The 27,736-nt window shown below is 44.7% G+C and overlaps 1 protein-coding gene and 2 long non-coding RNA genes across 3 annotated transcripts; 2 read left to right on the top strand and 1 right to left on the bottom strand.

Moving 5' to 3' along the window:
- The first annotated feature begins 498 nt into the window (after nt 1-498).
- LOC133269295 (uncharacterized) lies at nt 499-10,774 on the top strand. Its single transcript, XR_009743403.1, has 4 exons — nt 499-1,561; nt 3,996-4,406; nt 5,420-5,503; nt 10,534-10,774. It is a non-coding gene; the product is annotated as an uncharacterized LOC133269295 (long non-coding RNA).
- Nucleotides 10,775-10,887: 113 nt separating this feature from the next.
- On the bottom strand, nt 10,888-18,094 carry LOC133269294 (uncharacterized). The gene is made up of 4 exons (XR_009743402.1): nt 17,920-18,094; nt 13,794-13,875; nt 12,098-12,276; nt 10,888-11,181 (listed from the first exon to the last, which is right to left on the bottom strand). It is a non-coding gene; the product is annotated as an uncharacterized LOC133269294 (long non-coding RNA).
- Nucleotides 18,095-22,285: 4,191 nt separating this feature from the next.
- Nucleotides 22,286-26,422, top strand: RPL8 (ribosomal protein L8). Its single transcript, XM_061453396.1, has 5 exons — nt 22,286-22,453; nt 24,067-24,208; nt 24,647-24,865; nt 25,924-26,039; nt 26,223-26,422. Exons 1-5 carry the CDS (start codon nt 22,316-22,318, stop codon nt 26,379-26,381), a joined length of 774 nt encoding a protein of 257 aa, XP_061309380.1. The 5' UTR covers nt 22,286-22,315; the 3' UTR covers nt 26,382-26,422.
- Nucleotides 26,423-27,736: the final 1,314 nt, after the last annotated feature.

The raw sequence follows: 27,736 nt of genomic DNA, 5'->3' as shown, positions 1-27,736 counted from the left end.
TTGCTGCTACTAGCCAGTACCCAGACCAGAAACGGATGAAATATCCAGCCCCTCACTCCCAGCCTCCAGCCCATGTCCCAGCTAAACATCCTTGCTGTGCCAGTGAGCTCCTGACTCTGCCATGCTCCTCTCTTGCCTGTGGAGGATTTTCCCTGGCCACACTGCACATAGGGGATGGTGCAGGTATGCCCTGGGGTTTCAAGGAAGAGCCTTGCCAGTGCTCTCCCCTCTTGCGTGGACAGGTTTGACACCTTTGCAGATGGTAGTTGCACAACATAGTGTAGTTGTCAGGGGTGTCTGGGTTAAGCAGCAGTGGCCTCAGCTATCTGAGGGATCCCCAGGGTTGCTAGTACTCCTTAATAAGTGAGAGAGATTTTGGAGTATTAAATATTGTTACTGAGAAGCAGCACTAACTGAATTCTCCAGCTTGTGCACTGCCAGAACCATGTTGGGCTTTTCCTGTGGCTTGAAGTTGTAGGGGATCAAAGGGAGAGTGGGTTGTGACTAAAATGGCAAGGGTTTTTTTCCTGACTAGAAGAACAAATGGAAGGAAGATGGCAGTTCTATGAACACTGAAAGTTCTGAGTTGGGCTCTGTGTTTCATACACCTAGATTCATTGCTAGCTTAGATTTTCAAAACCTTCAGCACTTTTATCTCTCTGCATTCAGATCTCTCTATTATCTGCACTGGACTCCCAAATTACATCCCTCTCTCACTCCCAAAGCTTAAGCACTGCTTTGTCTTCCCAGATACTGTTTTCCATGTTCTAATTTGATTAAGGGCTTGCCTGCACAGGAAAGTTGCACTATTAATTTGCAGTTTGCTTTAAAGAAATTATGTTAAACCTGGGCAAAAGGCCATGTGGATACCCTGGTATTTCTTTGCAGGAATACAGACAGTTTCTTTCAGGTTAGATCAGGTCAATTAGGAACAAGAAGAACTTGCAAAGCAATAGATTTTCCTGCACCAGAACAAAGAGAGTCCAGCAGCTTCTGCAGATTATGTCCTTCAAATGTGAATAAAGGCTGGCAGCATGGTCTTGACCTCAGCAGGAGCCACAGTCTGATGGACAGAGGTAAAATACCACCAGTCAGTCTCACCAAAGCAGCAGCCATTAAGTTCTGGGACATGCTGTGGAGCAGGCTGTTTCACACTGCAGCAACTGCCTTTTTCCTACCCAAGCCAGGCTGGTGCACAGCACTCATAGAGCAGGAGCAGGGACTGCTGCCTCTGTGCAAGTATTGGCCTCCACTGCTTTACTACAGGTATTAAAATGTAGTCCTTTGCCAAAAACCTACAGTACCATCTTGCTCAATAGGAAAAAGCCATGTGTATCTGCCTACTGCCCCTCTTTCAACACTGCATGAATGCCTTGAGTTCACTGTGTTGGTTTACAAGCAGACCGTAATTTTATGAGTGTGCTTTTAACTTGTAGGCAAGCTCAAAGTAACAGAAGGTGAAGACAAAAGAAGAGAGATTTATAACAGCAAGAAGAAATGAGAGAGACCCATCAGTAAATCTTGGATGCTGCACATTCTTACTGTGAACTGGTTTGAACTGGTAAGCTGGTAATTGCATAAATCCAAATAAGCACGTAGTCAAGATGGCTCCTATATTAAGCAACATTCATACTATACTTTGAAGAAGGCAATAATGTTTCTCACTTTGGTTTCTGTAAGCCTTTTCTCTTCCAATCACCATTTCTAAATACCAAATGTAACTTTTATGTCACATTAGGGTTTTCTTTGGAAAAACATCTAGAGGGTCACTGACCAAATATTAGAGTGATTATAGCTCAGAAATTCCTATGGGATTGTTAGGGCCCTGAGGGCACCACCAGCCCCGACTGCCCTATCCTTGTCAACCTCCAGGGCTTCCCCCCCCTGCTAGTGTCCCAGAACCTTATGTCACCCTGTGGGGCCACCAGCCCCTGCCCCAGCAATGTCTCCACCTCCCCACAGCCCTGCCATGGGTCTTGCTGAGCCAGGCTCACCCATGGGCCAGCAGCTTGGCCCACCCTTGGCTGTCCTCGAGCTGGAGAGGTGCCTGGGGCTGAGGCTGCCCTGGTACCCCCGGGTGGTCCTGGCTGGGGACTAGGATGGGCCCAGGCTGCCAGGCCCTGCTCTGATGCCTTGGGGAGAGCCCCTGGAGTCCCAGCCCCAAGGGAACTGCTGCCCTTGCTGTGCCCTGCCAGGAACTAAAATACCTAAATCATGAAGACTGAGGGACAAATTAACCAAACCCAATAGTGGTCTTCAAGAGAAGGGGGAAAGAAGGCCCACCTGCCCAGTTCCTGTTGCTGTTGAGTATTGATTAGGTCTGTCCCTTAGCCAGAGAAGGATCTCCAGGGAGATGGAAGTAGTGTAGAGGTTTATAATACAAAGGTTCATACAGGTGTGAACAGAAAAGGAGTGGGAAGGCTTGGGTGTTGAGGCACCAGCAGGAGCACTCAACAGGGGAAGGGCTCTCTGAATGGCCTGCAATTGGCCAGATTAGCAGGTCATCAAGACCACAGGGCATCTGTCTGCTGTTTCACAAACCACTGAGATCTGGAGACAAAGTGATTAGTCCTGCTGACTGCCAGACCTGGGACAGGATGAAGATACTGCCAGTTCCAGAAACATAACAGAAAGATGTCCAAAACCCTGTGCATGGTCACTGACCCAAGAATAACCCAGGAGACATGAAGATGACTTGATAGCTGGCATCCCTTGTTCTCCGTGGCATTTCAGCAGATCCTGGACCTATTACCTGGGCACAATCTTCACGTTGCCTGGATTTTGGATGGATGGCTTGAATGAGCTAACCTGGTGCCTGCACCTGTGAGACTGTGAGTGCGGCTGAATGAAAGCTGGTTTGTTTCTGCTTTTATTTTAAATGAAATCACTTTCCCCCCACCTGAATGTTTTCTTCATTGTTGATATGGTGCTGGAACAGTATTTCCTACAGAGGAACAAGGTGTAGTAAGTAGGAGCACCCAGCTGCATAATCTTTCATATCTCCGTGATGGCAGCAGAGAAAGAACCACAAAAAATTATGTCAGGAGAAAAGAGTCTTTTCGTTCTAGATGGGTTCTTCAAAGACCACACTATCCCTTTTGCTGACTTTGGTCAGCAATGCAGGTCGTGCAGCTGGAGCTCTGGCCCACTCCATTGGGAAGATTAACTCAAGCTTCAGTTTGTACATTGCAGCTTTTCCACTTAAATCATATATGGTTAAGGGGTTTTGAGACATTTAGTCCATCACACTGTTTTAAGATTATTCATCCACTCTGGATGGGTGCTCATTGGACTGGATCTCCAGAGCACAAACTACATTCCCAAACTGGGGGAGGCTCCCAACCCTGGTAGCAACTGGCTTTTCCTAAGAGGTGGGTCATCAGGCTGTCATTGTGTCAGCACAGCCACCACTTCTCAAATATGAGGCAGGAACCCCTGCTTCAAGCTGAGACTGAAAAGCCGATCATCGAGCCAGGGCCCCTCAGCTCCTTTCAGACACCCACAGGCTCCGCAGAGGCGTAACCCTCCCACCGCATTCAGAGGCAGCCGGTTCAGTGCCTGCAGGGAAGCAGGAGCTGCCGCTGCCTCCCTGTGAGACAGCAGATCCCACTGACTTCCCCTTTGTCTAAAAGATCTATGATGCTGCTGTTCAGCTCCAATACGTGGCTGCATGGCTTGTTGTTGCATGTCACCTCACCCTGGAATAACTTAAGTCTCCTTGTACTGTAAGCGTATTGCTTTTTAGCCTATTCATAGTAAACAGGAAGAGTAGTTCATTTCCTTCCTCTTTGCAGTTACTTTTTATATATTCATGTACTGCTATTTTGGCTCTCCTCAGACTTCACTTCTTGAGAACAAATTGTTTTTCATTGTGCCTTACAGTTTGTGTCTTCTGAGCTTCCAGTAGAGCAGCAGTTTAACACTTAAAATGAATATAGTGTTTATGAAATGAGCTGGACTAACAGGTATGGAAATGGAAATTTATGTCTTCACAGATTACATGCCACAGTGGTAGGAGGAGTGAGAACTCCATACCTAACTTGTGATCTGGAACATCTCTAGAGGCAAGAAGATAATACAGTAATGAAATTTATCTAAGTGGTTCAGATTTCCTCTTCAATTAGTAGCCTCTAGGCTGTTTCAGCCTGCTGGGAGTCATTTGTGCCAGATGTGGTAGTGTTTTTGTGATACAAACAAGACATTGCAATAGCAATGAATGGCGTTAACCAACTTATTTCACATAAATCACCAGCCTTTTGGAGGCAGGGCATCCAGGCAGAGTTCATCTAATCAGCTGTAGTTGGCTACATGGAAGACTCTCCAGCCAAGCTAGTCACCTCAGCCCCCTATTTATGGCCACAGTGGAGAAAAAGGCACTCTAAGGTCATGAATCATCTCATCTCAAGGTAGATATTTAAAATAGATCAGATAAGACATACCTTTAAAGTGCCTATGGGGCAGCAGGCTCAGATGTAGAGATAGACACTGTAGATATCTAAAATTAGCTGAGCTGAATCTCACCTGTGGAGTCCCTCAAACTGATGACACACAGGTCAAGTGCCCCACTTCCTGTGGTGCATTTTCAGAATACACCTCCTGCCTTTTCTAATTTACAGCCAGATGTAATGGGTGCTGAGAGACTTGTGAGGGTCTTCCACCAAATGGATAAATCTTCTTACGGATTTAAAAAGAAAATCCTTAATTTTTTAAATTTTTTTAATTTTTTTTTTTTTTTTTTTAGTTTAGTATTTAAATAGCCATTTTTCAGAGCAGGAATAGTTGCTTTTCCACTTCTGCTCATGCCACCATGTGGAACTGGAAAAGTAAATGCTTCGATTAGAAAGCACTGATGTTTACTATGGCTAAAATAATGATATTCACGGGGAGGGGTTAGGCTGATTCATCACATACAATTACACTGTAAAGATTAATCTCACAGAATCCTTGGAAAATATGTACTTCAAAACAGTCTTTTTTACTACCACAGAATTTCCCCCTCCCCCAATTTTTATTCCAGAATTAATAGTTTGTAATTAAAGAAAAAGCTTCTCTTGATACTATAGCACATCCCCTGACCTACTTCAGTGCAAATGCAAACATAACCACTTGTTTGTTTGTACTTCTACAGGTGATGGTGCTGTTCAGATAGGAGCTGTGGTTAAAGTTTCATAATGGAAAATCTGACAGGCAGTTAACTAATCCATGAGTCATATTTCGTAATAGCCTAAAGGTCTCTGATGTTCGACCTTCATTTGATACCCTTGCCATCAGGGAGTTATACATAATCCATCTGAAGAACATTCTTTATATAGATGACTGCATGCTACCCTTTTATACCTGCAGGAATGGGCATGGCACTTACTGAAGCAGAGAAGTCTTATCTGTCCCTTTCCACCTCTCTCTCTCTCTCTGTTTGAAGGGCTGCAGAAGTGCAGTGGAGGAAACTCACCTGATGAATGAGGACAGCACTTTGCTTAAATCCTCCATAGGGCCTACCAGAAAGGTAAGGAGAAGGGTGGAAAGTTGATTTTGGATTCCATTCTCCCTACCCCCCAGAAGGGATTTCTGATCTGTACAGCTCCAGTAATGAAAGTATCAGTGGAACTACCAGTACTAATAGAGCTTTGCTGGTTTCACCTGTGCATGGCTCACTTCTGCTTAAGGCAGGCCAGACCGATACAGAACAAAGCATCCTTTTGTCAGACCATCCCAAATGGGAATCCTACCCTTGCTGACACCAGCGGAGTTGAGCCAGCATTAACATGCCAAGGTGTTTATAGGAAGATTTAATGTGGAGAGGGCTTGTCTGGTGAATCTACCCCTCTATGTTCTAGCCAAAGAGTGAAAAAACAACAAAATTGCTTATTAGGGTACCATAATGTTGTCATTTGGGAAATCTCAAGTCCTCCCTCAAAGGCAACAAGGAATCTTGGCATTGCTGCTGTTTCCAAAGCTAAAATAAGGCAGACACATGACTTCAGTAACTGCATGTGAAGTTTACATACTATGACTCATTGTAATAAACCTAAATAAAATCCCAGTGTGCTATTAAAGCTGGAATGTGTTTTCCATACTAAATTATTTTAGGTTTGATTTGGCTTCTTTTTTACAGCTGTAGAGTAGTAGAATATCTCAGGGATATAAACTCTTTGCCATTGCAGCATATAAAGTTCTGGTCTTTGTGAACAGACCTACTGTAAACTACAGCAGAAGATTGTCTTTTTTTTTTTTTTTAAACTCTGGCACTAGAACTTTTACAGCAGTGCCAAATGCTAGACAACGAGAGCAGCTGGGAAAACAAATGGAAAGAAGAAAGCATCTCAAGCTTTAACCTAGGCTGTCTTTTCAAGAAACTGCCGTTTCCAAATAACTATTTTATAATTGTGCCATAAGATACCAGCAGATGCCATGAGTGATGTATGTGTAGCATGTGAGTTGCCTGCTGTATATGAAGAACCACCTAGTGAGGATCTAGCACAGTGGGAGGGGGAACATGACCAGCCTGATTGTAGGCATCAGTGAGGTTAGTCATCCCGGTGAGTCAGCCAGAGACACAAGCACCTCTAAAGGGTGCTTCTGCCTACTTGTCATCTAACATTAGACAGATAAAGTTACATGGTATAGGCCTATCATTATAGACTCATTTTCATGATCATTTATGCATGAAATTCATCTTAGGTGGATGATCTGGATTACCAGATCCACATCTCTTCAATGTGAAGTAAAGCTGGTGTTGGACTGGGCAGGGTATTGCAGTGGGTGTTCTTTTAGGGCTCTCCTTGCAGCCCCTCTCAAACAAATGCAGTAGGTAAGAAAAGACCAAACAAAGGTCCCAGTAGAATTCATGTTAATGCAGATCTAGTACCAGAAGTGGGCCACCAGTGTTTGAATTCTGACAAGAAAGTTTCTAAAAAGGGGGTAGGAGAAGGGAATGGATTACACAGCAGATGTATCCAGCCCACTGTGAGCAGTTCTACCTCTTCATCCACCTCTGCCTTCAACTTGCATAAGAACTAATTCTTGGGTGGTATGTCAGTGGTGTGAATTCCCACTTACCAGGACATGGTAATTTTTAATACTCCTTATTTACACAGGTATTGTAAAGTTTCTGTCTAGTCAGTCACAAATTTTCAGGCATCAAGAGTCTGTTCCAACAGGCAGGAAGAGTTGGGTTTCTTCTGTCTTCACAGATAACTTTCCAAGAAGTCATCACCTGAAGTTTGATAAGCACGCAGTTATGCTTGTCACACTCCAAGCAAAATGACAACATAGCTAAAATCAGAAAGTCAGAGTTGTTTATTGTATTTTTTCTCTGATGTGTATGTATGACTAGTACTGAAATAAACCTGGCAGAAGCAGTGTAGTTTAGCTAGTTTAGCTTTCGCTATAGAGGACTTTCCATCCTGTTCAAATGCTTACTGTGTTCCACTGCCTCAGGCCACAACCTCGTAGTGTCACCCTTACTCAAAGATTTTTGTTGCTATCATTTAGGGTCCCTGCAGGAAGAAGGGCCCAGCTGCACAAATCCCACTGTAGGGTTAGGGATGTTAGGGATGCTGTAACAAAGGTAATACAATGCATGTAAAATGCGTTACAGTCTTGTACAGCTCTTGTCTGATGATCTGAGGGACTCAGCTCCCAGTTTGGCATGCAGTACCCACTGAAGTCAGTGTAACTATCATCTCTAGCAACTCATCCTGGCACTGGATCAGGATATTCATAACACAATTTTGGTTTAAAGTGCCAAGAGAGGAACCGTATTGTATGACTGTTCACAACTCTTCTTGTGAACACTCTGCACTCTTGTTTTGACTGATTTTTTGTTTCTTTCGAAATATTTTTCTTTTGTAAAAGTCACCTGAATATCAGAAGAGAATTTTCCTTTTGTCCATCTTTCCTCTTTTTATTGCAGTATTAGCTGTAATTAAATGTCAAAATACAGGGACATCTTTACCTGACAGTCTTCTCTTTCCAAACAATTCCTGGAACTGAAAATTAATAAAAAGAGATATACCTTTCTAGTTCTTTGTCTTGTGGCTTATTTTCAGCTTTTGACAGTGCTTTCTGTGAGCTCAGTTTCACTGCTTTCTCTCTGGTTTTTGGTTCCCTTGCTTGTGTGGAGCCTTTGATGCTGAAACAGGATAAAGCACTGAAAAAAGAAAAGTAAAGTACTGTGACAAAAGGACAAGCATCGCCCCAGGGATTCATGTACTGAAATATCTTTAAAATTCTGAAAAACTGATTAGTTGGGAGTTGATGGTATCTATTTATAAACAGTTTATGCTAAGAAATCCTGGTTAGTCTTATGAGCAAGTTCTGGCTGAGCAGAAGTGCTGATGACTTTTTTGAAATGAAAAACATTTCTAAAGACAAAAATATCTGGTACTGAAATCTCTCACAGTCCTTGTTTACAATTTCTGTGTGATCCCTTTTCCAGGTTTATAATGATTGCTTGCCTTGCCAGCAGAACTTACAACTTTGTGGATTTGTCTTTAATGCTGTAATTAAACCCAGGATGATTTTCATGGGCCCAGAATAATCTGTAATTTTTGTGAGAGCTCTGTCTTTCAAGTGGCCTTGCATAAGATACAATCTTCACTGACCTAAGCATGCAGACACTATTTTTTTTTATATACTCACTGATGTTTTCATCAAAGACCCCTGTACCTTTGGGGTTCTTTCAGCCTGATACGTTTAGGTAAAAGTACAATTTTTCCAGCCTTTCTCATGATGTTTTAGCATGTTTAAGTTATCTTTCTAAAACACTCCTTCTTTTTTCTTCTGCCAGTGTGCCTCCAAACAGCTTGTCTCTTTTAGTCCTTCTATAAGAGTTACAATCCTTTCATACTGGTTTTCCTCCAGCATGACATTTTCCATTGCACTCTCCACCCACTCAGGACACAGGCTGGGGACCCTGCAGTGACTCCTTAGCATTCCCAGAGCTCGGCAGTCTAAAGACCAAAACCTTCTTGTTCTTATTAAATAGGGGATCATTATGTAGTGTAAGACCCAAAATCCGATCTCCTACTTTTTCTCCGTATTTATAGAAGGAGTGGATATTCCTTATCGCACAACAAAAAGATGAGACCGGAATCACACACACACTCAGCAGGGCAGAAATGTACTATGGCAATAGTCACTAAGGGGTAGTAGAGGCAGAGAGTTAGCTCCTTAAATGTGAATTTATTCGTCTTGGAACATGTAGCTATTTTTGAAGTCTGAAGTTTCATTAACATGATTCCTCTACGGATAACTTGTCCTTTTAACTTGTCCTTAAAGCTTTTGTTCTGGGAATATTTCATGTAAGGAGTTTTGAGTCTTGAACCAGTTTGTGCCTGGTAGTATTAATAACCCAGGGCAGAGAATGTTTATATAGTACTGAGCGCCATGACAGCTCTTAGAAAATAATTAAATAAATCACTGGCTTTGTTTCTGTTTAAATACAGTGTTTGCCCTCTGTAGATACAGATCTTCTGGATCCTGCTCAACAACCTCATTTGGGTAAACCTGAATACTGTGCCAATTTTATTCCAGCTCCTTTAATGCATGGCAACGGTACAGACAACCCATTGGAGTTCCCCATCTAAATGCCTAAGAAAAAGCCAAAGTCCCTGGAACCCACACTAAAATTATCTACCAGGAGTCTTAATTTTTATACACACACACAATTAAAGTAGCAAATGAAAGGGGTAAATACATCCAAATCAACAATTACAGTACGCAAGAACCATTAGGGTCCAAAGTGACTGCCCATTCCAGACTTCTAGAAGTGTGCTGAAAATAATCAGGACTGGAAAGTTACTCTGGCTGCTACTGAGGGGATGCCCAACCATATGAGAGCCAACATAAAACTAGCAATGTCAAAAACCCCACACTAGTTTACAGTTTTAAAGCACTGAGCAGAGAGAAATTGAGAAGACTGGAGCTATTGCAGTCTATGAACTTGGCTTTTGCGACCCACACACACATGCAGAACCTGTGTGCTATAGAGAGAAGCTGTGTGTTTTACTTCAGAACACCTTGAAAGCTTCTCAGGAACCTAAGCACTTAAGAGACATTTCAGAGAATTCATACTGTGGTTGACTGTGCCTAGCTCACATACGTTTTCAATAGAAACATTGAAAATTGTTTCAAGAGTGAGGTGTATCCACGTTAAACTTTGAGTATAGGCTGAAGAACATACAGAGCTATGCTAGACTGGTTTCTGGTACAACCTGGCAAAATACTTAAGATGCTACCTAATCCCAAATGATCCCATAAAACCCACTGGTATCTGTGTAATCTCCTACCACCAAATCAGTCTTAAATTAAAATATGAATTTTCCATCAGGAACTGGCAAAGCTGAGAAATACTTTATGGCTAAATTCAGCATATTTTATGTATTTGTGATACTTATAGTTTCTGATTTTGAATATAAAATATAAGCAAAGAGAATCCCTATAAATAGTAAAATCATCATGCATTTAGTATGGTATCATAATACATTAATCAAAATATTTGTAACATTTGTCTATAACTTCGTTACTGCAGAGTGAGCTGCACTAAGGGGCTTTGAACTGGTACAGAAGACAAGAAAGGACAAAATTCAACTCCAGCAACCAGGGAATAAAGAGTTCAGGTATTACAAAGTGAAGGTTCTGCAAAACCAGACCGAAATGCAGAGTTAAAAGTCTCTGCCAGTTCTGGAACAGAAATTTAGTCTGCTGCTACCACTAGGAAGCAATAGAATCTGGGGGAAAATGGGAAGGGATCAAGAAGTGGGGTGAGAGACAAAAACTATGAATGATGAATTTGCTAACCAAGACATAAAATGAAGGCTGCATGCCCTGTGAATTTCAAAGGTCCATCGTAAGTTTTTAGGTCCAGCAGTGGGTCTTTTAGTCAGTTACACAGGAGGCCAAGCTAGACAATCTGGATGGTTTAGGATGTGCAGATGGAGTTTCAGCACTGCCTGATGCTTGCTTTCTAACAGTACTTAGCAGTATTGAATGGTAAATTGGCAACTGAATAGCAGCATGCTGGCAGCACAGCAGTTGTAGTGAGAGATATATGTTTATCTTGGTGGTGCAAACATGCCCCTTGTCAGCAGTGGATTCTAGAGTTTGCGTTAATAGTAGAAGTAACACCCATGGGGGTGGCCAGCAGTCAGGCAGCCTGTGTGAATGGTAGTTGTGGGGGCACTGAAATGAGGAGCTGAAGGTATCATCTGAAAAGAAATCTCTCTGGAAAGGATAAAGGGAGATACCATTCTGCATGCCTGGGCTAGTGTGAATTCATCAGGCTCCGTGTTTGAATGGGAGCCAGGTATAGCATGCAAGTAACTCCTGTTTGCTGTGCCTGACCTAAATCCAAGTGTTGCTTTGTCAGGTTTTGTCCGACACGCGTTCTGTTTCCCTACTATGTAGGAACGCTGCTGGAGACTGGGTGTTAGCATTGGAAACATGATGATTCAAACACACAAGTATGAAGGCTGTGTTGCAGCAACAGGGAGGAAGTGGGGACATGTAACCCTGCCTTGTATTTTATGGAGGTCAGAGATTTCAGTTCATGTTAAAAGAATTCTTATTTGGGAAGTTTCAAAGGATTAAATATAGACCATGTTCACATGCTAGATGGCAGTGAGGCTCCGCAAGCAACCCGCTTCCCTGCTAACAATGCTTGTGGGGATATAATGTGTTGTTTGTTTGTTTGTTTGTTCATTAAATGGTAGTTTTTCAGGATTGACATCTCTCAGAGCCCAGCCATGCAACTCCATTGCCTCCCCATTCCTTGGCAACATTACCCCTAGCAAGAGCGCACAGCTGGCACAAGTCCTTGAGCTGCCCTGATTCCTTCCTTATCTTCAGTCTCACTGGTTTTGAGGAAGATAGGATCATTACACAAGGGGCCTTAGGGTGATAAGATAAGCATCTGCTATTTGAGCCTCTGCCTTAAACTACCACATTGCCATAAATGAATAAGTTCCCAGTAGCAAGAAGACAAGAATTACACTTGATAGGAAGACTGCCAGCTGCCAGCTCTTCTGTGATACCTGCCTCTGGGGATGAGAGGTGTTTCCCTGGTAGGATATCTGTGTGAATACTGAACCCTACTCACCGCTGATACTGATGACAAGGCTGAACAGAGCAAATGCACTCTACCCCCAGATGATGCCAAGGTCCTTTTCTCAGTGGAACAGTAGGTGAGCTTGGTGTTTAGGGCAGAGAGGGTGATGGTATCATCAGTGAGAAATAAGAAGACAACATCTTTTTATTTCAAAGATCCATGTTTAAAGCCTACACACACAAACAAACAGACACATAAAAAATAAGCAGTAATTAAATGGAAAAGAGAATCCACAGGCCAAAAAAGGGATGCCAAGAGTCAGCATGGGGAGGGAAAAAACCAACTTTTGGTCTAATCAGGTGAAAATTGCATAAAGTTGCTAAGAAGCAGTGGTTTTGGTGCAGCAAGAAACTCTGTCTCAAGTTATGAAGTAGTGGAAGTAAACTCAGCTTGGTGCACATTCCCCCTCATGCTCTTTGCACCAAGCATGGGGTACCGTGTATGTACAGTTAGCCAAGCTCACACACCCAGAGTGCATGTGTCACCACAGTGCAGTGGTTACAAATGCTGTCACTCAAAGAAGAACAAGGAAAAATGCAAAAAATTACGTTTTTGGAGGAGGGGTGACGGAGGAGGCGAGAAGGAGGTGACTGTATCTTGACAACCCCAGCTAAAACTGACCTACTGTTTGGACTATCAGCATGACTGTCTATTCCCTCACTTACAGAAGATTTCAAGACAACATGACAGATGTGAATTTGTGAGAATGTGGAATAGTCTAAACCAAGAAACAGTCTTTGGCTTTAATTAGGCCACTACTCTTGTCCTGCTGGGGGGTCATCAGGGCTCTGAGTGCACCAACAGCTCTGAGGCACCCTGAGAAGCCCACCCTGGGGCCCCCACCCTGTCACTGGCTGGCCTAGGAGCATCACGCCTGGGGCTACCTGGGGCTCCCAGCTAGTCTTGCCATGTGGAACACCCTGCTCCTGCTGCTCCCTGACATATACCTGAAAGGAAAAAACAAAACCATCTCAAAAGCAGAGACTGTATTTATGAATGAACGTGAGACTTGCAAAGCAAAATTAAAATCAGTGCTATTGCAGGATGACAGACATGAAATAATAAGCTGTTGTGGTTTAAACCCAATCAGGTAACTCGTTCACTCACTCCCCCCCTTCCTTCCCTGCCCCTACTCCCGGAGGGATGGAGAGGAGAATCGAAAAGAATGCAACTCCCACGGGTTGAGATAAGAACAGTTTAGTAACTAAGGTATAACACAAATCACTGCTGCCACCACCAATAATAATAATAATGATAAGGGAAATAACAAGGGAAGAGAATACAACATCTCACCACCAGCCAACTGATAACTTGCTCCCCCCCCCCCAGCCCAACCAAGCACTGACTGTTACCTCCTCCAACCCTGCAGTCTCTCAGCCCTTCCAGCTAACTCCCAGTTACATCCTGGGCATGACGTGCTGTGGTATGGAATACCCCTTTGGCTAGCTTGGATCAGGTGTCCTGTCTCTGCTTCCTCTCCGCTTTGCCTCCTCCCTGGCAGAGCATGAGGCTCACAAAGTCCTTGGCCAAACCAAAACATCATTGTTATCAGCTCTGTTCCCAAGCCGAAAGTCAAAACACTGCACTGCACCAGCTACCAAGGAGGAGAAAAATGACTGCTACTGCTGAACCCAGGACATAAGCCAAAACCAAATTGTGAAGGAAGAAGAATACATGCTTACAGTACCTGAATCAAAATCTCAGTGTATAAGGGTACAAGCAGAGAGGCTGTACAAAATCTTTAGATATTTAATCACTTGTGTGTTTCCCTGTAGAAAGGAAATAGACAGATTAGTTTTCCTATGGAGAATTCATTAGTATTCTATCATTGAAGAGTCAGTATTTTTAGCTTAGTGAGTTTAAGATGTATTGTGCTTTGGGCCTCAGAAGTTACCAGCTCTGAGTAACAAAAGAAAAAAATGGAGTGTGTTAGGAACTGTACAGTGATTTTCTGAGATCTTTTATGAACCATCCTCCTTGCTTGCTGGTTAGCATTAAGTGCCTCAACTCCATTTCAGGAAGGCGGTAATTAAACTGGGTCAAATGGAAGTGATTAGATTGGATTACCCATGTCATGGAAAAAAACACTGGAAGATCCAAGAGGGAGGAAATTGACACACACATCCCAGCAAGTTCTGCTGGAAGGTGTATGAATTTACTTTTCCGTCTGCTGAAGAGCTTTGGCACACCCAGGATCCCTCTAAATGCCTCAGACTCAGTTTAATGTAATTGTTTTCATCTTGGAAATTCCTTAGGACTGGTAAGGAAAGCAGTTGTCCTAGCATCACTTCCACTTGTGTGGCTCACCCCAGGTCTACCTGTGCTGGGTTTTGGAAGTGTCCTTGAAGCTGCCTTTACTTAGGGGTCTTTAATGAATAAAACTCTTTTTCATTTCTGGTGCTAAAAATTACTGTGGAAATGTTCAGGTGGACAAGGAAGAATAACACCATGCCTGCTGGGAGGGCAACCTCTGGAAGGCCAGCAAGAGGACCCAAAATGGAGAAAACAAATCTTGTACTTGAGACTGGGTTGAGAATTGTGAATGCGCAGGCTGCTGTGGGTATTCACCAGCACATCTGCAACACCTCCAGTGCTTTGGATTTGCCCAACACAAATGCCCATTGGCCTTGAGATGGGTCTGTGTGTAGCCTGTGTAGCAAGGCCAGATGCAGCAGCGTGAACCTCAGATTTGCTGTGTGCTACAAACAGGCTCCTGAGAGCCCAGGTCAAGTACAGTACCAAGTGTTGTACTTGAAATCAGCCCTATAGAAGCATCTAACCTACACAGGCAACTTGCACATGATTTGTGCAGCACTCCTGAGGTCTGGGGTAGAGCTCAGAGTACACAGATACCCTGGCAAGCCTCTCACTCAGCACAGCCCCAATTTAAGGCCGCCCTCCATTATGTGATCCTGCCACAGAGAAGCAAATATTTGGTGACTGCTGTAATTACTAAGACATAAGCAGTATTTTATTGCAGGGTTTCCTGTTGGCCAGCAGCCGAGTGGTTGCTTCCTCCTGGTGACATCTCTGAGTGCTCTCTGCATGCCTGGCTCCACCACTCTATTTTACTGAGATTTTCAGCAGACACCATGTCACCAACCCCTCAGTCATAACCCTTCACCCCTTGTGCCACCAGAGAACTGATGGCCCTGGGGGAATGGGGCTGAGACGTGTGCATGTGTATGAGCATGTGTATGTGCATGTGCATCCGCTTGTGCACACAGCTGTGTTTATTTGATGTTGCATATAGGAGAAAAAGAGTAGTATTTATGTTCTAATCATGATGTGTTCCCAAGCAAAATATTTTCTGCTCTGATTTATTGCTCTCTTTAGGCCTGCCCTCAAGCATTGTTCTTATAGTTGGAGCCAGTCACGTTTTTTCCATTTGGAAATGGAAATCTTAAATGGAATGGCATATTTAATGAAAAAACCACAATAGTTTCACTTCTCTGTTTTCCCATTTTATGTTTGCTTTCTTTCTCCCGTCTTTCTTTTTACCCTTTCTCTTAATTTATCTCTGGAAAAAAGAAAGAGAAACAGTATCTGGAGAAAAGGCAGAAGCAATTCTTTTTTCCTCATTTTTGGCTAAGGAATTAGAAAAGTTCAAAAGGTTTTACTAAGAAAAAGTCCACATGAAAAGTACCTGTCATTTTCTGATTAGCCCTGTTGTACTGCTGATCAAAAGTATCCAGCCAAGAAACCAAATTAAAAATGCTTGTGCGCTATACAGGGCCAGCACTTCTTTACTTTATAGTGCTTCACAAAGCTTACGCAAATGGCCTTAGAGCTTGGTTTTCTTTTTATCCCACAGATATCAAAAAAGAGAGGTCCCCCCTACCCCCAGCCTTCTTTTGCTAGATGACTTCTCAGAGAACCAACAAAATCAAATTAGTTTTGTAGGCTGCTCTTAGAAGATACAGGAGAAAGCAGATCTTTAACAAATTAAGCTTTCCTCCCATGTGCTGTTTCTCACTTTTGATTCAAACAATCTCAGAAGAGTTTTTACACAGTCAGAATAAAAATTCTTTTAAAATCCTGTTTAAAATCTCCACTTTTAATTACCCTCAGTAGCTTAGGATTCATTTCTGTTTTGAGGCATGAAATCCCTTCAGCTCTACTGCCTACACGGCAAAAACAGCAAGAACAAAGCAGAGATTATGAAAAAAAACCCAACAAACAAACTCAAGAAAATAATGACATTTTTAAAAAAGCTCATCCATCCTTATGCCATAAAAAAAAAAACAAAAATACCAAAACCATACACTTTTTTCCTCCCTTGTGCATCTCATCTATCAAGCAATAAAAAATCCTGTGCTATTGTATTTGGTTTCTAAGCTGGATGCACAAACTATAGTGGCTGTAACCTCCAGGGATGTTGTCACCAAACAAATGTTGCCATTAAAGTGTTAGTAGGAGGTCCATTAGGAAGTACAAAGAGAAGAACAATTTTTTTGGTGGGGTTTGGTAGGAAAAGCAACTAAATCTGAAGTACAGCTGGGTGCTCTTAAATTAGAAATCTTAAGGAGGTCTCCCACACATCCGTGTAAGATGGCAAGTTTGAGCTGTGCATTGCTGCAGATACGCTTCACCTCCTCCAGCTTCTCTGTTTCTTACTAAGCTTCTCTGGCTGTAAGCCTCTCTTGGTTAACTCCCCAGTGGCTTTCTGGGCAGCGTCTCACTGCTCTTCCATCTCTCCTTCCAATTCTCTTAGTTCCTCAGTATGGTTTCAATCCCATGTCTCAGCGGCTCAAGAGGAATGAAAATCAGCTCAGTAGATTCCTCCCCTTCTCCATTAGCTGCCCCTATTATTTATCTCATTAAGAAAAAAAAGCTGGTCCAGATGTGTAACTGAAACAACACAGTCTTTTTCTTTGACATTTCCTTGCATTGATCTTCTCTCTGGGTAATTTTATTGTTTTACAATACAGGTGGAAGGTAATTTTCCAACATAGTGTGTTGCCTGGCCCCAAATCTGGTGGGTTTGCTGTGAAAATAATTTTCAGAAACCACAGTCATAGTCCAGTTTGAGAGGACTGGCACAGTATTTGAGCACTCCTTTGCAAGGGCTAGTCCACAAAGGCTGTGTTCTGCAAAGGCATCTTAATGCATGTGTAATGCCTGTATCTTAAGCACATGAAACTTACATGTACATAAGCAACTGGATTATCTCACCAGATAGGTGGGCATTTTTTCCAGATCCAGTGGTTAGTCGGATATATCATTTGAGATAATGAAGAAAGAGAATAGTTCCTCTCTTATTTGACAATGGACAAAGCAAATGTCTTGCATAATAGGAATCTCGGGAATAGCTACCACAATGACTGTGCAGACTTTGAGGTTGCTGCACAAAGAGAATTATTATTACAATGTTTAGTGGGAGGAAAAGAACACCCATCAATTACTATTCTCCAATACCTTCCCCACTAAGGCTAAAATTAATCTTGATTTGAAACTAAAATATAGCAGAACTCGTGTGCTCGTTGTTGTGGAACAGGAAAGCTCTTCAGAAATCAGGTGCTTCGGGCTAGAGGCCTCTAGAGGTCACCAGAGCCTAATTAAAAAGCATTGCTAAAGCCATCTGTGAAATGTAAATTGCTTTGTTTTGATTGGGACTTTCCCCCTCTGCAGCTCTGGGTCTCCCCTCTCGCAAGGAATCCAGATTCTCATTAGGTGGCGATTAACATAAAATGCTTGCAAACCCACACTGTCCTGGAAAAGGCCGGGCCATACAGGAATCCTCTCCTTTTTGAGTACGAAAGCAGAGTCTCCTGATTGATTTTCTTATCCTCTGTGCACAGTTCCAATCTTACCTTCGTGCTTCTGTGATAAAATCTGTCCTGGCACAGCTGGAGCCCCTTGTGTCCCACAGGCAAGAGCTTTGCCACACCTTTGTAAGTCCAGAGAATGCCATGAGCATTACCAAAGTGAGAGGGATGACAGTTCTTTCTCTTGTGCTGAACTCAAATGGGAGCACAGGCCAAGTGTGCACATAGGCAAGGATTTTTCTATGTACGTTTTTGCCTTGCAAATTATGACTTGCAAACACACAAAACCCTGTAAATCAGAAGGTATCCTTTTGGGTCACCCAGTGCTATGTCTACAGGGAAGGTTTACAGAAGAGCTGCAATTTAATTATGATTAAGGGGTTGTCATGAGGCCAGAGACCTCATCTGCTTCATGCAAGAGCAGAAGGGAAAGCTCAAGTAATTTTCCTGGAGCTCTTTCCAGTGTTTAGGAATGAGACAGGCTGGGGCGGGGGGAAAGGAAGCTGAATACATTTGAGGGAAAATATTTATTTCAAGACAGCAAACAGAAGCTGGTCCTTTCAGGAGAAATTCCTCAGAAGAGAGCAAAGTTATTTATTTTAGGAGCAGTCACTGGAATGCAGGTCTGTGGTGTCTCAGCCAAGTGATTTTTGTCTCCTGTGGAAAGCCAAAAGAGTTAAATACAGATGAATGGCCTGTGGCTTGCCAGGATGCTGAATGGGAGGGGGGCTACCGTGGGGGGATCCTCCTAAACAGTTCCTTTGCTTTTATATACAGGATACCGCAGGCCCAAGATGTTTCCTCAGAGTCCAGGGAGTTTTTCTGGATGCACAGCAGGAGCCAAGGCTCTGCCCCTTCTAATAAGTCTATGCGGTAGCTCCTTCCCGTGAAACTTCCTTTGCCATAGTGGCAGCGGATGGCTTGCACAACTTGTGGTCTTCCCTGGGAGCAGCAGCCCAGGGTGATGGGATCACCCTGAGTGTGTTTGCTGGGAACGGTGACACTGCAGCCTGGCTGGAGTCCACACATGGGCTCCTAATCCCACGCAAAGACCTAGAAAGGTCAGCAAGACCATAAACAGTATGTGCCCACCTGAAAGGAGGTCAGGGATCACTGTCATTGTAGCACAGCACTCCCAGAGAGGAAACCCTCATATGAATCTTACTTTTAAATCTTTATTTCCTTTCCTTTCAAAAGATGCCTTGTAGACCTAGGGCCATCCCTCCTTGGTTCCCTTCTCAAGGCTACATCCTAGAGAAACCTTGCTCCTTCTTCTTTCCCCTCTCCAAACAGCAATCTCATCAAAATTTCTAGGTGGTTGCCATCTGTCACAAGCAAAACACCACCCTTTTTGCTATTTACAGTGCAATTAACCTTTACTAAATTAGCCTCAGACTGTCATGAGAAGATTTATTAAGGCAACACACCCTTGACTAATTCCCACCATGGAAGCAGTGTGCTGCATTTGCAGCACCTTACCCACGACACTGACAAAACTCTTTCAGAATTGCATTGTGGCAGGAGGGGGCAAGGTGGTTTTATCCTGTCTGCGTCATCCCAGCAATTTTGCTAGCCCTGGGGAGACGTGCAAGGAATGGCTCCAACAGACAGAGTGCTGTGGAGGTACCTGTGGTGATGTAAGACCTGGTCTTCCCCAGCAGTGTGTGTGGGTGTTTCCCCACTGCTGAGTGTTACTGCTCTGGTAGCCAGGATGCGGGACCCCACCACAGGCAAGTGGTGTAGTTTAAACTGCCAAAGAATGAAGTTACTGCCAAAATACTGGGCTGTGATATGCAGCAGCTGTGCTTTGGAAACATACCCTGTTTTGCCTAGCACCATCAGACTTCCATCCAGACTTCTGTACACATGTCTAAGAGGCATAAATCATGCATAATTCAATACATAGTTCAAGGCTTCCCAAGAGCCTCAGACCTTTGGCCTTGTATAGTGGAGCTGATCTGTGCAGGGTGTGCCTGGGTTATGTGGACATCCCTGTGCTTGCTGCCAGGCCCTGGAGAACCCAAGGCAGATGAGCCAGTTCCCCCAGGCCCAGGACAGCATGAATCCTGGTGGAAAAAGAGGTCTTGGCCAGGGAAATCCAGCATGCTGGCCCTGCCTCTGTTGTTCTTCCCACACGGCTGTAGCTCCTGGCAGAGAGGCAGCGCAGCCAGTAAAGGCGGTGATGTCTTAAGCCAAAGCAGCTGCAGTCACCAGAGATGGTATCCTGAAGGCCAAAATCTCAGGACTCAAAGCTGCAGCAGAGAGCAGCCGCTGCACAGCAGCACTGTTGGTAAGCAACAAGGTTACAATGCAATACCTATATTGGTGGGCAATGCTTTTGTTGTGCTATCAGTAGTTCCAGGTGTCCCACCGTGTTGTCCAGCACAGGATTGTCCTGCTGTACCTATGCCACTGCCACCTTCTCCTCATGCAGTGAAACCCCCCATGGATGGGTTCTGGGGAGACTGTGTCAGCCCAGGGAATGGGGGCTTAGTGAAGAAGAAAACAGCCCTGTTTCACACCATGGCACTGCCTCTGCCTCCTGAAAGTTTAACAGAGTAAGTGATCATTAGTAGTGCCCAACACTTGCATTTCTTCAGCACAAAGATTCAAAGTGTGTGACCCATAGCAGCACTGTTCTGACAGACCCAGGACAGTACTTATTAATTGCAGTCAGGTGTAAACTACTTCCTTACATTTATTTGGTTTTGTACCCATGTGTGTACCTAAGGAACTCATGGATGGGTACAGAGGCAAGACCTAGGTGCATACTACTGCCATCCTCCTCCTGCTTTACTCTGATGGGAAAGCACTTAACAACCAGCTTGGATGATACCAGCACTGGAACCCTGGGCATGCAGCATGCTCTGATCCAGAGGTACATGCAAACACAGTCTGAGGTAATCACATTCAGCATTACTGGGAGGAAAGGCTGAAACAGCATCTGTTGTGATGGTGAACTCCTCACACTGTTATGGTATGGACACTTCTAACAACATTCATAACATCCTAAAAGCTGTCAGGGAGGAGCAAGGGATTATTCGTTTTCCAGCCTTACCTTCCATGTTGCAGCCATACCTCAGCAGCAAGGAGGCTGGCCAAGCCCATGATACACCTGAAAGGCTGCAGCTTCACAGATGGTGACAGCAGTATGCAAGACTGCACCATCCATTAAATAAGAATAAAATTAATACAAAGTATAGCTGATACAGGATAATAAATGACCGTACTGAATCATCAGACAGCCACTTATCTTCTTATGTCCTTGCTGAGAACATGAAAAAGGAGTGACCAATGCAATCTGCTGATTAATGGGCATTATTTGGAAATTCAGATATTCTTGATATGTCTGATTCTTGTCAGTTATAGTAGCAAAACACTCCTGCCCCAACTGAAGCCAGTAGGAATTATAAATCAAAGACACTCACAGTTTATCACTGTAAAGTGAAGTAAGTGGCAGTCTATCGTAAGCTGAGCTTTACCATGTCAAGCAGAGCTCAGGCCGAGGAGCTGACACAGCAGCTGTTTGTTGGTGTGACAGTGATCTCCAGCAGACAGGCAGACTGGGCAAATGGCTATACTAACCTCTTTACCTGTGGCAGCTGATTCTCCCAGCCCTTAGGATGAGGACTTTTTGCCTGTGCTGAGGGCATGACTCCCATTTGTCCCAAGAAGAACTATCAAGAAATGATGCTCAGGCTCTGCTCAGTTCAAGGCAAGGAGAACCACTGCCTATATGGCCTACACCGATGAGCTTGTCCTATTCCCATGAGTCAATCTAGAGCCAATCCAGTGAACTAGGTCACCAGCAGTGACCCACATCTTCCGCAAGAAGAGCCTCTGATGCTGAAACCCCAGCGGGCTGTTAAAGAACTTAAAGCACTTTTCGCTTCCCCTTCCGGGGCGCAGACGGGCTGAGCAGGCGCACTAACACGATTACCTCCGCTTTGCGCTGCTCAGTTACGCCCTAATCAGTACGGATAAAAGTCTGACAAAAGCAGCTTAGAGCAGCGGTCTCCTCCTCAGGTCTTGCCGGAGCCTGGGGGCGTGGCAGCGGCGCCGCGTGACGTACGTTCCGGCAGCGCGACAGCCGTCAGTGCTGCCCGCGCCGGAAGGCTCCTGTCGCGCTGGTGACGTTGGCTCTTCCTCTTTCCGGAGTGAGGCCGGAGCGCAGGTATGGTCGCTGCGGGCGCGAGCCCCATCCGCCGCCATCCGCCCCCCGCCCGCCGCTGGTGCCCGCCCCGGTGCTGCCCTCGGCCTCTCCCCGGGGTTGGGGGCGGGCCGTGCGGGTGCGCGGACCGCGGCCTGATGCGGCCGAGTCGGGCGCTGAGGGCTGCGGGGACTGTGGGGGCCTAGGGGGAGGGAATGGGGAAGGGGCGTCCCCGCTCGGGACGTTGCTGACGGCGGGTGCCGGCGCGCTGCCCTCTGCCCGCAGGGCGCCATGGGACGTGTGATTCGGGGCCAGAGGAAGGGCGCGGGCTCCGTCTTCCGCGCACACGTGAAACACAGGAAAGGCCCGGCCAAGCTCCGCGCTGTCGACTTCGCCGAGAGGCACGGCTACATCAAGGGCATCGTCAAGGTAGAGGCGGGGGCCTTTCCGCGCGTGCTCTGGGCCCCGTGCGAGGGAGGGTGGGAGGCTGCAAGGGCTCTTAGCGACCTTGTCATCGGGTGCAGGGACCCTGAGGTGCGCATCGTTCTGCCTTCTGCAAGGTAGCTGAAGTCCTGTCAGCTGTGCTGAAAGCCGTTTGGCTGCTCCTTGTTGGGGCTTCTCTTCGGTCGTTAAATAAGTCACATTTCTTGAAATGCTAACCTGCTTTGTGTTTATGACAGCGTTTAAATAAACTGGCAGCACATAGATAGCAACGTGATCTGGTAAGAATTTTGCTAACGCAGGAATACCTGTGCTTTTCTATCACCTAAGAACTTCTCTGTACCTCCTGAAACATGAGGGGGGAGAGTTTTCCACATAGTTTCATCTTTAAAAAAATAAATCGATGTTCATTAACACTAGGTAGTATCCATCATCTTAGCCCTGAGCAGTGGGGGCAAGGCAGGACTGTTATTTGGGGTACAGTGCAGTGTTTCAGGTGTGCTGTAGGTATTTTTCATGCATCAGTGACTTAGACTGCAAGCAGTGCCACTGGGTACCTAGCTGGGTGCTCTGAGCATCAAGCTGTCTCTTCAGCCTGTCAGAGCGGGGTCATCTTCAGGCTGGAGAAAAAACTTCCTTCATGCTCACTGTAATTGAGTTTTACTATAAAAAGTACGTAGGTACATTTGTAGGTATGTAATGCGTGGGGGGGGAAAGGGAGGTTGGGTTGCCCAACAGGGTTGAAAACAGCAGAAAAAAAACACTAATACTGCACATCAGCCACATCTGAGCTTTCCTAGAAAAGACACATATTGCGAAAACCTTGAATCACTTGGCTGTGGTCTAAATACGTGTTTGTGTGTTGGAATGCTGGTGTAATTAAGGATTAGAATTAGCATATTTTTCCAAGAAAAAAAAACAGTAAGCCTGTGGTACCTCGCTTTGGGTTTGGGTAACTCCAGTGTACTTAATACCAGAAGGTGAGAAACCCTGCCATTCTAAGAAAACACTTGGAGAAATTGCTGCTGGTGTCCAACTTTGTCTCTCCCCAAAGGTGGTTGGGCAACTAGTGGTTGGGGAGTTCAGGTTAGATATAAGGAAGAAGCTCTTTCCTGTGAGGGTGGTGGGTCACTGGTACAGGTTGCCAAAGAAGTGGTTAATGGTCTATCCCTGGCAGTGTTCAAGGCCAAGTTGGACAGAACCTTGGGTGACATGGTCTAGTGTGAGGTGTCCCTGCCTATGGCAGGGGGGTTGATCCTAGATGATCTTAAGGTCCTTTCCAACCCGAATCATTCTAAGATTCTAACTACTGAAAGTGGAACTATTCTAAGGGGAGATCTGCTATCTGCACAATGTCAGAAATAAGCCAGTTCAGACTCAAATTAGTTTCAGGCAGCACACTGAACCAGAGTGTGGTACAGATACTTGTTGTATTCTTACTAAATGTCAATCTTTAACTCATTCACATCAGGAGAAATCAAGACCCCCCCCCTGAGAATTACCTCAGTAGTAATCATCTCCAGTTTTCCCAGTTCTTTGATTTCTGCAGAACACATGACAAATGCTGTCCACTTTTCTAAAGCACTCCTGTGTTCCAACAGGACATCATCCATGATCCTGGCCGAGGCGCTCCACTGGCCAAGATTGCCTTCCGTGATCCGTACCGGTTTAAGAAGAGGACAGAGCTGTTCATTGCTGCAGAGGGTATTCACACCGGGCAGTTTGTGTACTGTGGCAAGAAAGGTGAGTTAAGGTTGAAGCTGTGTGCTCAGTGTTGCCTGAGCAGTTTCAGAGTGCTGAAAGAGATGTTGTCTGAACCGGGATGGCTGAGTGTGGTTGTGAGCTGTGACACTGGAGCAGCTTCCACTAGCTTTAAGCAGACCTGGATATTTTTCTTGGAGATTGCCATCTCCTCATGCAGCCTGTTTTGACTCTAACAAGGCTAATTGCAGTCTTCAGCAAGTTTTTGGGTTGTTTTACCCAGACGCCCTGTTACCTGCCTTTCTGCTGCACCAAGGGTGGGACTTGGGTTTCAGATCAGACACCAAAAAGTGCTTCTGCTTGTCTCTGCTGAAGTGTGTGTGCGGTACCCTTCTGTGTACGTTGCCCATGTTAAATAGAATTGTAATTCAAGTAGAGGAGCCTGAATGAGGCTGTGGATGCTCTGATTGCTCTTTGCAGCTCAGCTGAACATTGGCAATGTCCTACCTGTTGGCACCATGCCAGAAGGGACCATCGTGTGCTGCCTCGAGGAGAAACCGGGTGACCGTGGGAAGCTGGCCCGTGCTTCTGGAAACTATGCCACCGTCATCTCTCATAACCCAGAAACAAAGAAAACGAGGGTGAAGCTGCCTTCTGGCTCCAAGAAAGTGATTTCTTCTGCAAACAGAGCTGTTGTTGGTAATGAGTGACAACTATGCACTTCTCCTGTACCTGAGTTGGCATACTGCTAAGCAAGCTTTCAAAAAGGGCCCCAGGTTCTAATCTTGTCTTGAAAGTAGCATTATTTACAGGATGGACTGGGATTATGCACCAGTACAGTCTGTGCACAGGTGCCTGACTTGTATCTTTTGCCTGCATTGCTTTTGGTTAATGATAACTTAAGTCTGGAGATGGTTTGAGCAAGTGAGAGGACATAAAAGTAGATTCCCATTGTCCTCAAGCTGTAATGGAGCTGCTCAGCCCGTAAAATCTACAGTCCTTGGGAAGAACTGTAGAAAGTGTTGATGATGATTTCCTGCTTTTGGTACACTGAGCTTTTGGGGTAGTACTAGGGAGTGTTGTCAGTAGCACAGTGTTCTGGAAGGTCTGGCAAGGAAGTAAAATAACCATTGTCGAGAAGCAGAGGTTTTAGCAGGTTTGTTGTACCCTTGACTGACAGCTGAGATGGAGGCTGTGCTCAGCCAGCAAGTGACATGTGCCTGCCTCTCAACAGAAGACACCGAATTTAATGGCCTGTTACTCTAGTAAAATTGACTAAATTAACCATGAAATAACTAGATATTAAACCTTAAAGTTCTTGAAAGGCCCCTGAACTCTTTCAGTTCACATTTTCTTTAATTGAAAAACTGTTGTTTCCATTACCCAAGAAATTGCAGCAATAAACCTGGTAAGGTCTCAATCCTGTACGTATGGATGGAGAAATGGTGATTAAGGTGTGTGTCCCCTTGCAGAGCACTAGGTGTATGGCTCGTGGCTTGAGTCCCATCTCCCTGCTAGTGTTGGCTGGAAAATGAAAGTTTGAATACACACCTGGGATTGTTTGGTATTTACTGCTTTGGGTTTATGACAGCATTTAAATTGGCAGCACATAGATAGTATGAACTGAGATTTAGAAGCTCATTCTTAGAACCTGAATATTATTAGGAGTTAGTCTTGTTCTTAAACACTCTTTTGCATTCCTGTCTGTTGTATTTGTGTGTTACTATTCCTGCATGCATTTTCCCCCCCCCCCCCAGGGATTGTTGCTGGTGGAGGTCGTATTGACAAGCCTATCCTGAAGGCCGGCCGTGCCTATCACAAATACAAGGCAAAGAGGAACTGCTGGCCACGTGTCCGTGGTGTGGCCATGAATGTGAGTCCATTCTTCATTCATTTTCACTTTTTTATGCTTTAAAAGGGATGTGTTTGCTGTGTGAAGCAGCCTGCCACATATCTGAAAGAAGGCTTTTTTGTTCCCTTAAATCAATTTACTGCTTTTAAGCATCATTACTAGTTTCTGTTATTTATATTGACTACTTGCTTTCCTTTTCCACAGCCTGTAGAACATCCCTTTGGTGGTGGTAACCATCAGCACATTGGCAAGCCTTCAACCATCCGGAGAGATGCTCCTGCTGGGCGCAAAGTTGGTCTCATTGCTGCCCGCCGTACCGGAAGGCTGCGTGGAACAAAGACTGTGCAGGAAAAGGAGAACTAAAGATCCACTGTGGAGTTTACAGAATAAATTTTTAAAACATAGCTTGTGTGAAGTCCAAGTTACCTGTTACTGAAGTGTGGCTCAGGTAGGGATAATGCTCAGTAGGGGAAGTCGGTGAGTGAAGGTAAAGTTGGGTTTGGGTTTGTTTTTTTTCTCCCCACCTTGAAGAGTAGGAATTCTTTCAGCCAGCACTTCAGTCTGTGAGCTGATGCTGTAAGCTGGAATAACACTGTAAATGCTCTTGTGCCCATGTGTGATGTAAACACTGGTCTGGTTACGTGGTTACTTAGGTCTGACAGCATTACAGACTGATCAGGTAATCCTTTGGTTACCAGGTTTATTGGTATCAGGTTTATTGGCTGAAATGGTTGAAGGGTGCTCAGTTTTCCAAGTTCCTAGACTCTTAATAGTTTTCCATTTTTTACCTGCTGTGTTTTGGAGGAAGAGCTTGTGAGAGTTGTAGAACTTACAGGAGATACTTTCAACTACTGTTAACTGTCAAGTTTGGGACTCTCCTTGGAACCATCCAGCTTCAACAGAATCAAAGGTGCTTCCCTGTAAAACTCAACCTGCCTTTACTCAGCAGTATTTGGAATCGGGAAACAGCTTCAAAACCCTCTCCTTTGCAGGCCATTCTGCAGAGTGGGGTCCAGCTTTTCCTGACTGGATACTCCTAGGTATTGTGATAACAGGTAATGGCAGTGCTGCTTCACAGTAGGGAGCTGTATTCTTGATGGCTCAGCTGAGACTGGTGCTGCAGAAGCCTGGGTGTGTGCGTGGGGTGACAGCACACTTTGTTGAGGGGGGTACCCAGGGGTAAACCTGCCTGCTGCAGCTTCAGCAGAGTGCTCAGCCCTAGCCTGCTGTCTTGACTTCATGCAGCCCCACTCTTGTTGCAGGCCAGCAACAGAGGCACGTGGTCAGGTCCAAGTGCTGTATGCTGACTTGCTCACAGACCCTTTAAAGGTAACATTTCTTCTGTTGTGATTAACTCCTGCAGAACTGGAAGTGTTACAGGAAGACGTGGATTCTTCTACTGGCTAGATATTCCCAAACAGTAAAGCAACGATCCTTTGGAATATCTGACAATATACATGGAACACAAAAGCCTATTTGCTCTTTTGAGCAGACTATTCCCTTGAGGTGTAGGGTAGCTCATGTTCACATACAGAATCAAAATAATGCCTTTGATCCCAAAATGCTGGTGCCAGACCTCCACATATGAGTACAAACTTGTACTGATAGGAATCCAGTGGAATGAAAAGCAAGAAGAAAACCTACCTTTATCCACCCATTATAACGTAGCTGGCCACACATGCCTAGGGAGGAAAGGGATTAAAAAATCAGAGCCACAT

The sequence above is a fragment of the Pezoporus flaviventris genome, unplaced genomic scaffold (assembly GCF_033815535.1).
Source record: "Pezoporus flaviventris isolate CSIRO_AGI_PZ_B2104156 unplaced genomic scaffold, CSIRO_AGI_Pfla_v1 ptg000015l, whole genome shotgun sequence".
Classification (NCBI taxonomy): domain Eukaryota; kingdom Metazoa; phylum Chordata; class Aves; order Psittaciformes; family Psittacidae; genus Pezoporus; species Pezoporus flaviventris.
The sequence above is the reverse complement of the archived record's forward strand: the minus strand, read 5'-3'. Positions and strand labels throughout refer to the sequence as shown.

What these genes read in the sequence shown, in the direction of transcription:
- RPL8 (XM_061453396.1), top strand. Translation starts at nt 22,316, where the DNA reads ATGGGACGTGTGATTCGGGGCCAGAGGAAGGGCGCGGGCTCCGTCTTC. An exon ending in ACATCAAGGGCATCGTCAAG is followed by an intron (nt 22,454 to 24,066) that starts GTAGAGGCGGGG and finishes GTGTTCCAACAG; the next exon opens with GACATCATCCATGATCCTGG. An exon ending in TGTGTACTGTGGCAAGAAAG is followed by an intron (nt 24,209 to 24,646) that starts GTGAGTTAAGGT and finishes TGCTCTTTGCAG; the next exon opens with CTCAGCTGAACATTGGCAAT.